Genomic DNA, 15539 nt, shown 5'->3' on the forward strand with positions numbered 1-15539 from the left:
GAGATAATTCACAGCATTTTATTCAAGTTAATCCATTTCATTCAATAATCTGCCGTATTGTTCCCAGCACCACTATTACTGTTATTATTTCTCTTTGAGGAAGATCAGGTATTAAGAAATCTGGTTTGAATTTCCATGATGCCTAACTCTATGGTCAAAAATCCTTTTCCTTACCAAAAAGCAACTTCTTAATCACCAGAAAAACACAAGGAAAGACTGAGATATATTTGCAAAAATTTATCTCCATTAGAGACAATTCATAGTTCATAATCTTTCAGGCTTGTGCTTTACTTGGGGGTTCCATTTTGGGGAGGAGGTTGTTTCTCATAAATGTTTGTTTAATACAAATAACTTGCCCCACTGTACCACAGAAGGGAAATGAGGGCTAGTCCCCAGAGAGCACGCAGGCAGTCCTCCAGGGAAGAAGCCCTAACGGCTCCTAGTGGTGACAGAGTCATTCTGCCTCCCCAACCTGTGAGCAATAATAAAGTATAACTAAGTGAACAGGAGCAGTAGTAACTAGCCAGATAACCCATAGGCTAGAATCTCTAAACAGGAATGCTTGTGTGTTTTTGAATAAATCAGAGCTGGAAAGAGACACTTTTGGAGAAGTGATTGATAATAGAAAGGTATGAAAAAGATACAGGTTTCTCACCAAGGAACCCACAAAAAAGGTGGTATGAGTCAAAGGTAGACTTGGACTTTTCTTTTGGGATGAGGGTACCCCAAATGGGTTGTGCCATTTTCACATAAAAATTGGAATGATAATTGAACAGGTGAAAGTGAAATCAGTTTCCCTCCTTTGTTCAATAAACATGGTTAGAGCACCTGTGTGCAAGGTAGTGGGACAGGTGCTGAGGGGAAAGGTGAAGCTGTTTAAGCCGTGGCCCTGAGCTGAAGGAGCAATCTAGCAGTGCCATCAGACCCTGCACACTACGAAGCACAGTGTCCCAGGGGCCAGGTGGAGGGAAGGATCACTTCTGGCTGCAGCATCCGGGAAGGCACTCTGCAGTCTCGCCTCCAGGTTCTCAGCGTGCCTCTATGCCTGTGTGACCGCTCAGCCTGCCCCATTCCAGGCACTTGCTCATCTTCCTTATCTTTCTCTGTAGCGTGAGAAATGGAAGTTTGAGAGGATAGGATCCTACCTCACAGGTGTCTAATAAATGTGTGTGGAATTGACATATAGTGGAAGTGTCACTTTATCTTAGTGCAGCAAGGCGGAAAGAGCTTTGGGAAAGGAGAGGAAAGATGGTGGTTGTGAGGGTAAGGTGTTTTCCTCAGAAGGCGGGAACAAGGGTATACAAATCAAAAAGTCAATTTAGTATGTGACTTAGCTCAGAGCACACAAGGGCGCCAACACAGCTAAAGACCTTAGGAAGGTAGCTGAAGTCCTCTGCCAAATAGGACTGAAAAGCTAAAATCTTTCTCTGTTTCTTAAGTAACAACTGGTCTATTCAAGCTCAACAAGAGCATATAGGAGAAAAAAATGACTAATGAGGGGGTCTTAAATAGCTCCGAAGGACAGACAGTTTCTAGAAAGTAGAAAGATCACTGAGTAACTACTGCACCTTCTCTAGCCCACAAAAAAAAAAAAAAAAAAAAAAAAAAAAGGTGAGAATGAAAGTAAAAGTGTAGAACAAACTTTCAGACATCTTCAAGTTTACTTTTGGTGCTTCTGTTTGTAAGCAATCAAGATGGTGAGAGATGCTATCCCAAAGAAGAAAGTCTGTAGGAACCAGAGTAGCTGAGCCTGACCACTTGTGATGCCTTTATGCCTAAAAAAGAAAAAACAAAATTTAAACACCAGATGTTAATCTTACAGTTTCATGGGAGTTATTGTCTTCTATATAGTTTTTTTTTGTTTTTGTTTTTGTTTTTTTTGAGGCAGAGTCTCGTTCTGTCACCCAGGAGTGCAGTGGCCAGATCTCAACTCACTGCAAACTCTGCTTCCCGGGTCTACGCCATTCTCCTGCCTCAGCCTCCCGAGTAGCTGGGACTACAGGCGCCCGCCACCTTGCCCAGCTAGTTTTTTGTATTTTTTTAGTAGAGATGGGGTTTCACCATGTTAGCCAGGCTGGTCTCGATCTCCTGACCTCGTGATCTGCCCGTCTCGGCCTCCCAAAGTGCTGGAATTACAGGCTTGAGCCACCGTGCCCAGCCTTTTCTATATAGTTTTTTTTTTTTTTAAATTATACCTTCCACTACTTTCTTTGGATTTATTTTGCTGCTTTTCTCTGGCTTCTTATCTTGGATGATTCGTTTATTTTTCATCTTTCTTGTTTTCTAATAAATGTATTTTGGATGGTACACTATTCCCTGAGAACTAGTCAGGCTACTGTCTAGGGCACAGTATTATAAGACTGTTTCTCATGTGATTCTGATGAGTGGATGGAGTAAAAAGCACTGGTATGGCTTCAGAGCAAATGTTTTGAAAATAGACCAGATATAAATCCTAGCGTGGCTACCTACCGGCTATGACCTGGGCAAATCACTCAGTATCTCTCAAAATCAGTTTTCTCATCTGAAAAACAGGAATAGCAGTAGCTATCTCACTGTGTGTTGAGATGATTTATGGGATAATACACACAACATGCTCAGGAAGGAGCCTGGCACACAGTCATGATAAACACCTGCTTATATCGTCATTCAAATTCAACTGCCTAAAACGAAGTGTAAAAAAAAGATGACCCAATGGAAGTGAATGTCTTGCTACAGTCTCATCTGTATATAAATAAGTCTCACTTGGATGACTTTTATTTAAAATAAACTTTAAAAACCATATATGTAAAAATGATATAATTTTCTATAGTGACAGATTAAAAGGGAAAGATCATACGAATATCTTAATAAATACAGAAGTGGCATTCGACAAATTTCAACATCCGTTCCTTTTCCACCGCCCCCCCCCCACAGAGATGGGGTCTCACTCTGTCCCCTATAGTGGAGTGTACTGTACAATTATAGCTCACCGCAGCTTCAAACTCCTGGGCTAAAGCTATCCCCCTACCTTAGCCTCCCAAGTAGCTGGGATCATCACAGGCATGCACCACCATGCCTGGCTAGGTTTTTTGTTTGTTTATTTGCTTTTTGTAGGCACAGTGTCTTGCTTTGTTGCCCAGGCTGGTCTTGAACTCCTGGCTTCAACCAATTCTCCCGCCTCAGCCTCCCAAAGTGCTGGGATTACAGGTGTGAGCCACCTACGTCCACACCCAACATTTTTAATAAAAGTTCTCAGCAAAGTTAGAAATACAATGGTACTTCCTAATTTTGATAGAAGAGATCTACAAAACTCTATAACAAACATGATGCAAAATGTTGAAAGTTCTCCTTTGAGGTCAAGAAGAAGGCACACTTCTAGTCAGCACTGCTGGAAGTTCTGGCCAGTAGAATAAGGGAAGAAACATAAATAAAAGGTAGACAGAATTGAAAGAAAGAAATAAAACTGTATTTCTGGACAGTTTTATACCTGAAAAATTGAAAATAATCTATAAACTTACAATTAATAAATGTATTTAGCAAGGTGCTGGGTATAAGGTCAATATAAAAAATTGACTATATTCATACAAACTACCACCAAACAGTTAGAAAATGAAAAAAAGTGAGCCAAGATCATGCCACTGAACTCCAGCCTGGGCAACAGAGCTAGACTCCATCTCAAAAAACAAAAACAACAACAACAAAAGTTGACCAGGTGTGGTGGCTCGGGCCTATAATTCCAGCACTTTGGGAGACTGGCACAGGCGGATTGCTTGAGCCCAGGAGTTTGACATCAGCCTAGGCAACATAGTGAGACCCCATCTTTTGTTTTGTTTTGTTTTGAGACAGAGTCTCGCTCTGTCGCCTAGGCTGGAGTGCAGTGGCACGATCTTGGCTCCCTGCAAGCTCTGGGGCCTCCCGGGTTCACGCCATTCTCCTGCCTCAGCCTCTGGGAGACCCCATCTTTTTTTTTTTTTTTTTTAAAAGGCACTTATAATAACATCTCAAAGTAGAAGTAGCTGGAAATTAATGTAACAAAACCTCTTAAAATTATATATATATTAAAGGAGATCTAAATAAATGGAAACAGACCATTTCATCATTTAGAAGACTCAATAATAGAAATATTTGATGCTTTCCTGACCTTAAAGAAAAAAAAAGAAAAAAAAAACGGAAATATGCCAATGTTCTCCAAATTCGTTCACATGGTCAATCCAATGAAAATCTCAACATCTTTACTTTTTGTTTTTGTAGCACAAGACAATGCATAGAATATGGAAAGGTGTAGGAAAAGGCAATCCTATTGAACAAGATGAGAGGACATGCTTTGTCAGATAACAATGATTATAAAACTGCTGCTATTAAGACAGTCTTGTGTTAGCCCAAGGATAAACAGGCCAATGGAACAGAATAGTGTTCACGAACAGATCTATACATATAAGTATGTATGATATAAGTAGGGCACATCAGTGAAGACTGAATGTCTCAATAAATAGCTCTGGGATAACTGAGCATCCAGATGGAAAAGGTAAAGTTGGAAACTTCTCTCTTACAAAAAATAAGCTCTAGGTAGACTGAAAATTTTAATGTGAAAGAAAAAAATTCTAAAACTGTTAGAAGATGCTGTAAATGAATATAACTTTAATATAAATAATAAAATTCACTACACTGATAAACTTCTGTTTATCAAAAGACCTAACAGAACAAAAAGACCGTGAGAAAGGATATTTGCAAGATACCTAAAGGACAAAGTACTCAAGATCAGAAAAAACAAGGAGTGCCTATAAACAGGTAAGAAAAGCCAGCCCATTTGAAGAGTATTGGTGAGATTGTGGGGAAATGGGCACTATCATTTACTTATGTTAGAAGCATAAATTAGTCCCATAGTTTTGAAGGCAATATGGCAATACATATCATAATTTAAAGTATTCATTCATTTGTTTTATTCTTAGGCAGAGTCTTGCTCTGTCGCCCAGGCCAGAGTGCAGTCATGTGTTCTCGGCTCACTGCAACCTCTGCCTCCCAGATTCAAGTGATTCTCTTGCCTTAGCCTCCTGAATAGCTGGGATTACACCTGCTACCATGGCCTGCTAATTTTTTTTTTTTTTTTTTGCATTTTTAGTGGAGACAGGGTTTCACCATGTTGGCCAGGCTGGTCTCACACTCCTAATCTCAGGTGATTCACCAGCCTCAGCCTCCCAAAGTGCTGGAATTACAGGCGTGAGTCACCACGCCCAGCCAAAAGTATTCATTCTTTAATCTTCAAATTCCAGATCTTGGAATTTTTTCTAAGAGAACAAATACCAAAGTGGGACAAATGCATGCAATTCATGTTCATTGCTGTATTGCTTATAATAGTAAAAAAGTAGAGACTTAAAAGCCCATCAGAAGGGGGATTTTAAAAATACGTTAAGGCACATCTGTATAATAGAATGCTATGCACTATTATTAATGGATGGGTAGGTTTATATGTATAGACATAGACAAATAGGGATATGTTAGCCCAGTGCAGTGGCACACCTACAGTCCCAGCTACTTGGGAGGCTGAGGCAGGAGGATCACTTGAGCACAGGTGCTCAAGGTCAGCCTGGGCAACACAGTAAGACCCATCTCTAAAAAAATAAAATAAAATTTAAAATAGGCACAGATGACCATGGAAACCAATTATAAAAGAGATGATAACTATATGTATATATAAAATTGGATTATAGGCGTCAGCTACCACGCCCAGCAACTATCAATTCTTTTGTTTTTTTTTTTTTTGAGATGGAGTCTCACTCTGTCGACCAGGCTGGAGTGCAGTGGCACAATCTCGGCTCACTGCAACCTCCGCCTCCCAGGTTCAAGTGATTCTCCTGCCTCAGCCTCCTGAGTAGCTGAGACTACAGGCTCCCACCACCACGCCTGGCTAATTTTTGTATTTTAGTAGAGACAGGGTTTCACCACATTGGCCAGGCTGGTCTCAAACTCCTTACCTCGTGATCCACCTGCCTCGGCCTCCCAAAGCGCTGGGATTACAGGCGTGAGCCACCGCACCTGGCCAACTTTCAATTTTATTAGCTGAGTTTTTAGCACAACATTATTAACTTTTTTTTTTTTTTTTGAGACGGAGTCTCGCTCTGTCGCCCAGGCTGGAGCCTAGTGGCCGGATCTCAGCTCACTGCAAGCTCCGCCTCCCGGGTTTACGCCATTCTCCTGCCTCAGCCTCCCGAGTAGCTGGGACTACAGGCGCCCGCCACCTCGCCCAGCTAGTTTTTTGTATTTTTTTTTTTAGTAGAGACGGGGTTTCACCGTGTTAGCCAGGATGGTCTCGATCTCCTGACCTCGTGATCCACCCGTCTCGGCCTCCCAAAGTGCTGGGATTACAGGCTTGAGCCACCGCGCCCGGCCGAACATTATTAACTTTTAAAAACAAACATGTTTGTTTTGAAATAGGCAAAACAACAAAAATATTTTGTTGTGGAAAGTAAATTTATATGATCCTGTAATGTGTAAGATACTTAGGAAAGAAAAATAAAGAAGAGTTGCCATCTTGGAAGAGCAGGCTCACTGAACAGCAGTGCTTGTTTCCTCCTCCTTCAGAGGGGTCACAGTTGGTGGCTAGGTAACCCGGAGAAGGGTTTTCCCGGGGTCTTCGTAACTTGTTCTCATTCACACACCTTTATCTGTATTCTTAGCTCATTTTGCCTATTTAAAAGACAAAACCCTTTTAAGAGTTTTCTTGCCGGGCGCGGTGGCTCACGCCTGTAATCCCAGCACTTTGGGAGGCCGAGGCGGGCGGATCACAAGGTCAGGAGATCGAGACCACGGTGAAACCCCGTCTCTACTAAAAATACAAAAAACTAGCCGGGCGCGGTGGCGGGCGCCTGTAGTCCCAGCTACTCAGGAGGCTGAGGCAGGAGAATGGCGTAAACCCAGGAGGCGGAGCTTGCAGTGAGCCGAGATCGCGCCACTGCACTCCAGCCTGGGTGACAGAGCGAGACTCCGTCTCAAAAAAAAAAAAAAAAAAGAGTTTTCTTAATTTAATTCACATGTCCCTTAACGATTCCAGGAAGAACCAGGCACATGTAAAAATATCTTTGTGAGTACATTTTTCCTGCCTTAGGAAAAAATGTTACCTCTGATACTTGAAAAATTTCACAATTTATCTGTTTTGGTCACTCGAGGCTGCCCTGTCACAGAGTACTTCCACTTGTCAAGAACTTCTGTTTCTCCATTGTAATAAAATCTACTGTACATATAAATTTTTGCAAAACCTGAAAAACCTTTCTAAGGGCTGCAGAGCCAACCGAGGTATGCAAGCAGCAAGAATCTAATTTCTGAACTAAGAGAATAAGTTATATATTCTGAATGGAAAACCCCAGACTGTAAAATGGTAACAATGAACATGAATGTTGGCCTCAAAGAGATTCTAATTTATTTATCCCTAAGGAAAAACGGTTCTATTTTTCTTGTTAAAATATTATTATGTAACAAGAACTACCAGCACCTTTCAAAGAAGAGTTGAACCTCACTTTGTAATCAAATAAATACAAGTTAAAATGGCTAGATACCCTTTTAATCTACCAAAATAGCAAAGGGTTTTTGCCTCCCACACCCCCCCCCCACCAAAAATGGTACTTTCTTTTTCTTTTTTTGTTTTGAGACAGTCTCACTTTGTCGCCCAGACTAAAGTGCAGTGGTGTGATCTCAGCTCACTGCAACCTCCGCCTCCCAGGTTCAAGCGATTTTCCTGCCTCAGCCTCCTGAGTAGCTGGGATAACAGCCATGTGCCACCATGTCCAGCTAATCTTTTTTTTTTTTTTTTGTATTTTTAGTAGAGACGGGGTTTCAATCATGTTGGCCAGGCTGGTCTCAAACTCCTGACCTCAGATGATCCACCCGCCTCAGCCTCCCAGAGTGCTGAGATTACAGGTGGGAGCCACCATGCCCAGTCATCATCTCATAGTTCAAAAGGAGTATTTATTCTGATTTCTAGTGACTAATGATACATTCTAACATGTTAGACTATAAAGAAATGATTTCAAGAACATAATAATAGTGACCTAACCTCTATGCCTGTTCTCCCTCTGCCCTTCAAAAAAATTCTATATTAAATTTGAAGGCCGGGCACGGTGGCTCACATCTGTAATCCTAGCACTTTGGGAGGCGGAGGTGGGCAGATCACAAGGTCAAGAGATCAAGACCATCCTGGCCAACATGGTGAAACCCCGTCTCTACTAAAAGTACAAAAATTAGTTAGACTTGGTGGCAGGCACCTGTAATCTCAGCTAGTCGGGAGGCTGAGACAGGAGAATCGCTTGAACCTGAGAGGTGGAGGTTGCAGTGAGTCGAGATCGCGCTACTGCACTCCGGCCTGGCAACAGAGTGAGACTCTGTCTCAAAAAAGAAAAAAATAAATAAACAAATAAAAATAAAAATTTGAGTATTTTGGTTTTCATCAGATACTCCAAATGCTAACAACAAAATAGGTGTCAGGCACTCCTACATTCCAAGTTGAGGGGCTGGACCGCACACTTCCAATCTGAGATTCCACTGGGACGCTGCAGAGGCCATTGGAAAGAGGTCCTAGTGGACTGTGGCATTTCCCACAAGTCAAGCCCAGAGAACGGCTTCAACAGAATCATTTGTAGAGCTTGACATGAGTCCTCTGGAATTTGGGGAAGGGTTTAATCTCTGATTCCAAAGAGTAAACACTGTTTGGCCTGCTTGCTGGGAGAGAAGGAAGCACTGCCACACTAAGAACTGCATGCACTTGCAGATTATCCCACTGGAGGGATATGGCAGTTGTTTACTGTGAGCCATACAGATCCTAAAGAAGGCACTGGACACGAGTAGTTTTAAAAGGGACCCTGTACCACAGGCCCACCTGAAAGATGGAAGTGATCTCAATAAAAGGGTAATTCTCCACAGCAAACAGACTCTGAGGGTGAAACTGCAAGTGGCACTCTGGAGGAGGTATCTAAACGAATCATCAAGGAAACTGCAGAAGGGAGATCCAGGTGAGGAACAGTGTCTCAAAAATCTACCACATCCCCTCTAGAGAGAAAGAGCCAATACTGGATATGCAATACACACAGCACCCAGCTGCCTGATCACAAGGCGGCAGCTGTTATTTTTTTAATTTTTATTTTTTTTGAGACAGGGTCTTGCTCTGACACCCAGGCTGGAGTGCAGTGGCACGATCTCGGCTCACTGCAGCCTCTGCCTCCTGGCTTCAAGTGATTCTTGTGCCTCAGCCTCTTGAGCAGCTGGGACTGCAGGCACACACCACCATGCCTGGCTTTTAAAATATTTTTTTTATTTTTAGTAGAGATGGGGTTTTGTCATATTGGCCAGGATGGTTTCAAACTCCTGGCCTCAAATGATCCGCCCACCTCGGCCTCCTAAAGTGCTGGGATTATAGGTGTGAGCCACTGCGCCCAGCCAGCAGCAGCTATTTAAGGCTGAGCCTCCTTCTCCCTAACTATTCCCACTATCCCAAGGGACTGCAAGCAGCGATTATTAGTGAATACAGGAGAAGGTGAAGTGCAAGAGAAGACATCAACTGTACCCTTCTCCCCATTGCAGGCTCCTGAGCCCCAGCTGGATGAGAACAGACATTTTGAATTAGAAGAAAGTTTATAGTTTTAACAAATAGACTGAGCTAGAATGGATAATATCAGATGGTGACTGGAAAGCCTATGATCTGCTTGAAATTCCATCCAGAGATACAGTTGGAAGGTGGGGAACAATCTACAAAACAAATTTACTTGGAGAGGGGTGAGAAAGAAATAATAAAGTTACTATCTGCCCCTCTTCATAGAAAGTCTAGCTTGTGGCCGGGCACAATGGCTCATGCCTATAATCCCAGCACTTTGGGAGGCTGAGGCACGTGGATCACCTGAGAGGTCAGAGTTTGGGACTAGCATGGCCAACATGGTGAAACGCTGTCTCTACTAAAAATACAAAAATTAGCCGGGCATGGTGGTGGGCTTCTGTAATCCTAGCTACTGGGGAAGCCGAGGCAGGAGAATCGCTTGAACCCAGGACGCAGAGATTGCAGTGAGCCAAGATTGTGCCCCTGCACTCCAGCCTGGGTGACAAAGCAAGATTCTGTCTCAAAAAAAAAAAAAAAAAAAAAAAAAAAAAGGTCTAGCCTCTTTGTTTAATAAACAAGAAAACAGAGTAAGATAATTCTATTTAACATACTTAGCAGTCTCTGACATAGTAGTGCCCAATCAATATTGATTATTTTTATGATTGAAACATAGTAATAGTAATAGAGTATCTTATTTTCCACTTTTAGAATAGAAAAATAATAGAGGAGACAGTATATCTTGACCAGAAATTAATTCAATTAATATCTTGACCAGAAATTAATTGGAAAGCAATTTGGCATTTCTATAATCGTGTTTTTTCATTGTACCATACTTTCTGTATATACTTTAGTACAAATATAAAGATAATTTTTTCTAGTATTCTCATACAGTATTAAGCTACACTAGCATCTGCCGAGTGGGGTCTGGTTTGGGGGCTTTTAACTAGCACTGCATCCTAGAATTATCTGTGGAGCTTTTAAAAAGAACACATTCCTATCTCTGAGGCAAGACTTACCCAATCAGAATCTCTGGGTCTGGAAACCAGATGTGTGTATTTTGAAAAAGCTCCTCAGGTGGCTCAATTGTAAAACGAGGACTGTGAGTCATCGGCCTAGGTCAGTCACTTAGCTCTTCTATAAACTGGAAGCCAGGCTCCTAGTCTTTTGGTCTAGTTGGGGCTACCCAGAAAATTTGTTAAAAAATAACAAAAGTCGGCCGGGCGTGGTGGCTCACGCCTGTAATCCCAGCACTTTGGGAGGCTGAGGCAGGTGGATCTTGAGGTCAGGAGATCGAGACCATCCTGGCTAACACGGTGAAACCCTGTCTCTACTAAAAATACAAAAAATTAGCCGGGCGAGGTGGCAGGTGCTTGTAGTCCTGGCTACTCGAGAGGCTGAGGCAGGAGAATGGCGTGAACCTGGGAGGCGGAGCTTGCAGTGAGCCGAGATCCCGCCACTGCACTCCAGTCTGGGAGACACAGCGAGACTCTGTATCAAAAAAATAAAATAAAATAAAATAACAAAAGTCATCTGAATTAGATAACTAAGTAATTGGTTAACCAACATAAAATGAATGCATTCATCAAACATTTACTGGGTACTCCCTCTGCACCAGGCTCAGTATCAGGCATGGGGATTCTGCTCCACCCTGAGAATGTTCTCAGCCTACAAGTGTGTGAATTATTTAAATGTGGCTACTCTTAATTTATATTAGCTACTAAGAGAAAGGCAAGAAGCAGATACTTCAAAGACTTACTTGCACAATACTAAGGCATACAAGGACTCTCCCACATGAATCAGCCAGGCAAGCCAATAACTGAAACCAAAAAAAAAGTGAATATTTTTTAAGGTGATAGTTACCTGCTGATGAAATCTAACACAGCAATCTCAAAAAGAAAAGTGCCTTAATGTGAACTAACACTACTCTTAGATACCAAAAGGCAGCTGCAGGCCTACCAGGTCTCCCGTGAGACCAGAGCTCGTGTCCACAATCCATTTGTGCAGCTCTCCTTACCCATTGTGCAGGAGGGTGTGATGGTGGTCCACCAAGTACTGAGTGAAGGGGCCCAGGGGCCCAAGGCTCTGATAAGGGATACTCTGAGGCCAGAAGACAACCCACTGAAAGAGAACCAGAGACACAGAATACCTATTAGGCCACTTAAAACCTGTTTGTTTTTTTGAGAAAGGCTGTGAAACGATACAAAAGTAACTACAGACCAAAGAAACTCTCAACAGTCATTTGGGCCTCCATTCTTGACTTCTATTTTCTTTCTTTTTCTTCTCTTTTCTTTTCTTTTTGACAGGGTCTCATGCCGCTGCTGGGGCTGGAGTGCAGTGGCATGATCATGACTCACTGCAGCCTCCACCATCTGGGCTCAATCCATCCTCCCACCTCAGCCTCCCAAGTAGTTGGGACTACACATGGGTGCCACCATACCTAGCTACTTTTAAAAATTGTATATAGAGATGGGGTCTCACTGTGTTGCTCAGGATGGTCTCCAACTCCAGGGCTCAAGCAATTCTCCCACCTTGGCCTCCCAAAGTGCTGGGATTACAGGCATGACCCACTGTGCCAGGATGACTTCTATTTTCTAAAAGCAACTCTACTGGGAGATTTATGCTGAGGCAAGTATGTGGTTATCAGACTCAGTGCTCATGGTGGATGACTCCTAGTCTTTTATTCTTCCTTTTCTTCTTTTGTTTTCTTTGTAGAGAAGGGATCTCGCTTTGCCACCCAGGCTGGAGTGTAGTGGCACGATCACGGCTCACTGCAGCCTCAACTTACCGGGCTCAAGTGATCCTCCCAACTCAGCTCCCCCAAGTAGCTGGGAATACAGGCATGGGCTACCACGACTGACTAATTTTTATTTATTTATTTATTTTTTAGACGGAGTTTCACTCTGTTGCTCAGGCTGGAGTGCAGTGGCACGATCTTGGCTCTCTGCAACCTCTGCCTCCCGGGTTCACGTGATTCTCCTGCTTCAGCCTCCAGAGTAGCTGGGACTACAGGTGCATGCCACCACGCCTGGCTAATTTTTGTATTTTTAGTACAGACGGAGTTTCACCATGTTGGCCAGGCTGGTCTCCAACTCCCGACGTCAGGTGATCTGCCCTCCTCAGCTTCCCAAAGTGCTGGGATTACAGGCGTGAACCACCGCCCACGGCTAATTTTTTTTTTTTTTTTTTTGTAGAGATGAGGTTTTGCCATGTTGCCCAGGTTAGTCTCGAACTCCTGGACTCCTGGGCTCATGCAATCTGCCCACCTTGGCCTCCCGAAGTGCTGGGATTACAGAACCACCATGCCTGGCTGACTCCTATTAATACATTCCACCAAAACCATTATTTTATAAAAGATATTAGCAAAGTTTGAGTTTATGTGCTTTGGCTAGTGTCTTTACTGCAGAAACTGGCTCCAGCCAAACCTCTGTTTAATTTAGAATTCCTTTCTTGGCTTTCCCTTTTTGTACCTCTAAAACTGAGAATGATCCACTGCATTGAGATGGAAAATAAGTGAGATAAGGTTTGTGACATATTAATAGCAACTGCTTAATTACATAAATTTTTCGTAATCTTAACTTTTTCTCAGCCTCTGTATTGTAACTTCTGCCAGCTTAGACTTTTCTGAGAATGACTGCCAACAGTTTCAAAATGTATTGTCCCATTCAAATCTTTGTAAAGAGCAGTACTACCTCTTTCACGATGTTGTTTCACATCTGAAATTTAAATAATGCACAAATATCACTGCATCCTCCCAAACCAAGGGGAAGGGGAGCATCTGCCAGCTCCACAAGATCCCAATTTGAAGTCCCCAAAGCTTTCCTCCAACTATATTCTAACTAGTCACAGACACAAAATCGTAGAATAGAAATGCACCTTTGAAAACTTTCAATTCAACGCCTCCATTGTACACATGATGAAATCAGGACAGAGTCGGTCAGATTTGACAACAACAAGCAACACCGTGGACATAATCTCCCATTCCCAATCTCCAGGATCTACTGGTATATCCAAATAGCTTCGCCTTCCTTCAAAATTTTACCACCTTATCACTTGAGGTTAGAAGTTCGAGACTAGCCTGACCAACGTGGTGAAACCCCGTCTCCACTAAAAATACAAAAAATTAGCCGGGCGTGGTGTAATCCCAGCTACAGGTTGAGGCATGAGAATCACTTAAACCTGGGAGGCAGAGGTTGCAGCGAGCCGAGATCGCGCCACTGCACTCCAGCCTGGGTGACAGAGCCAGCCTCCGTCTCAAACAAAAAAACAAAATTACCACCTTAGCCCCCAACCTACTTTTCCACGCATCTTTCTCGTTATCCTTTAAACAGATTATTTCTCAGCCAAACAAACGTCGCTCTTTTTCTAGGTACAGCTTTCTTCTTGCTTCCACACCTATGTCACAACAGTGATATCCTCTTTATCCCCCCTTAACACTTAAATCCTACCCATCCGTTAGGTTTATCCTCGTTTTCCAAACAATTCCTATTGGCTCAAACATTCTGCTTCGGAAGCCCTATTCTGACTTGGCAGGCCTATGGCAGTCGGTCAACTTACTTCCCGCTTCGTGAGAGGCTTAAGCTCGGAAAATCCTTTAGTAACCGTGCAGAGGTGAGGACCCAAAGACAGGAACACTGCAAAGCAGAAACCATCCTAACAGCCCACCAAACTTCCGCTTACATGAGTAACCTAGACAACCGTCAGAGGCGCGTGCGCACAGGCCTCGTTCCCACAGCGCCCCTCGCCCTACGAGGGCCCGGTGGGCCAAAACAGACGCCCGCCCCGCCCTTCGCCTCACCGCGAAGTACCCCAGCCCCAGGACTGTGACCAGAGAGGGCAAGGGTCTGGCTGGACGGAAATAGGCGGTAGCGGCATTGCTAGCCTCCGACTTCGCCATCTTCTTGAAAAACCCAGACACAGAGTTAACCGGGAACTCTCCAGCCGTCCCCGCCCCCATATAAGAAAAGCCTGACTAGCCGGTTTCTCACGGCGCTGGGCGCCGGCCCAAGACCCTGGCGGACCGATATGCCTGCGTCTCATTCCGGAGTCTGGCATTCCGAGCGCGCGGGAGTAGGGATTGTGCTTGCACGACTTCCCCCGGCTCCTCGCCTGTGGGCCTAGGTCCTGGGGTGAACCGAGCGCTTGCTCCCTCGCCAGACCGTAGCCCTCCAGCGGCTGCCCTTACTGTGTAGTAGCCAAAGCTGAGGGTGATGACTGTGAACCAGAACAGACTTCCTCGCTGAAAGTAGGCCGCCGCGCCTGCTGCCGGCGCCATGGTTTCAACACCTCCCCGGGAGCGCGCGTCTGAACTCCGTCCAGCGCGAGAGAGGAGGCAGGGCCGGGGCGGGCCCGCGCTCCTCCCGCCATCCCCGCAGGGAGAAGGTGGTGCGGTTTCGGAACTCTCTTGAGAGCGAGTCTCCCTGTCTGGCCCCAGTACAGGGGCCTTGGAATCCCACCTGGGCTCAGGTCTGGAGGGCTGGTCATCATCTTGTAGGGGAGACTCTCGTCTGTCACTTTTCTGGGTTTGAGATAAAGATGTTGGGGCCGGCGCGGTGATGTGTCCGTGTAATCTCAGCACGTTGGGAGGCTGAGGCGGAAGGATCGCTTGAGCCCCGGAGTTTGAGACCAGCCTGGGCACCACAGCGAGATTCTGTCTCGAATGAATGAATGAATGAGGTGTTGAAATAAATTCCAGCAATGAATGAATGAATGATATGTTGGAATAAATTCCAGCACTTTGGGAGGCCGACACTGGTGGATCACTTTAGGTCAGGAGTTTGAGACCGGCGTGGCCAACATGGTGAAATCCCGTCTCTACTAAAAACACAAAAAATTAGGTGGTAGCGGTGCCGTGCACCTATAGTCCCAGCCACTCCAGAGGCTGCACCTCCTCTTGAACCTGGGAGGTGAAGGTTGCAGTGGGCCGAGATCACGTCACTGCACTCCAGCCTGGGCAACAAGCAAGACCCTGTCTCCAAAAAAAAGA

The 15539-nt window shown here is 44.2% G+C and overlaps 1 protein-coding gene and 1 long non-coding RNA gene across 6 annotated transcripts in view; one reads left to right on the forward strand and one right to left on the reverse strand.

Annotated features, from left to right (window-relative positions):
* TMEM254 (transmembrane protein 254) lies at positions 1–14872 on the reverse strand. 4 transcript variants are annotated; one of them, XM_050803571.1, is made up of 5 exons: positions 14352–14513; positions 11571–11674; positions 11313–11372; positions 1643–1775; positions 1–1103 (listed from the first exon to the last, which is right to left on the reverse strand). In XM_050803571.1, exons 1-4 carry the CDS (start codon positions 14508–14510, stop codon positions 1661–1663), a joined length of 438 nt encoding a protein of 145 aa, XP_050659528.1. In that variant the 5' UTR covers positions 14511–14513; the 3' UTR covers positions 1–1103; positions 1643–1660. The 4 variants fall into 4 exon arrangements, with proteins under 4 accessions (XP_050659528.1, XP_050659529.1, XP_050659527.1 ...); XM_050803574.1 differs by lacking the exon at positions 1–1103 and adding an exon at positions 2470–2521 and having other exon boundaries at positions 1718–1775; XM_050803572.1 differs by lacking the exon at positions 14352–14513 and adding an exon at positions 14739–14872 and having other exon boundaries at positions 1–1775.
* The window catches only part of LOC126962494 (uncharacterized), a 25574-nt gene continuing 24664 nt past the window's right edge, over positions 14630–15539 (forward strand). Inside the window, exon 1 of one of the 2 annotated variants that reach the window (XR_007728706.1) lies at positions 14630–14798. This is a non-coding gene — a long non-coding RNA (uncharacterized LOC126962494). The remainder of the gene's footprint in view (positions 14799–15539) is intronic. The other variant, XR_007728705.1, reaches the window with a different exon arrangement.

This window comes from Macaca thibetana, chromosome 9 (genome assembly GCF_024542745.1).
Source record: "Macaca thibetana thibetana isolate TM-01 chromosome 9, ASM2454274v1, whole genome shotgun sequence".
Taxonomy (NCBI): Eukaryota; Metazoa; Chordata; class Mammalia; order Primates; family Cercopithecidae; genus Macaca; species Macaca thibetana.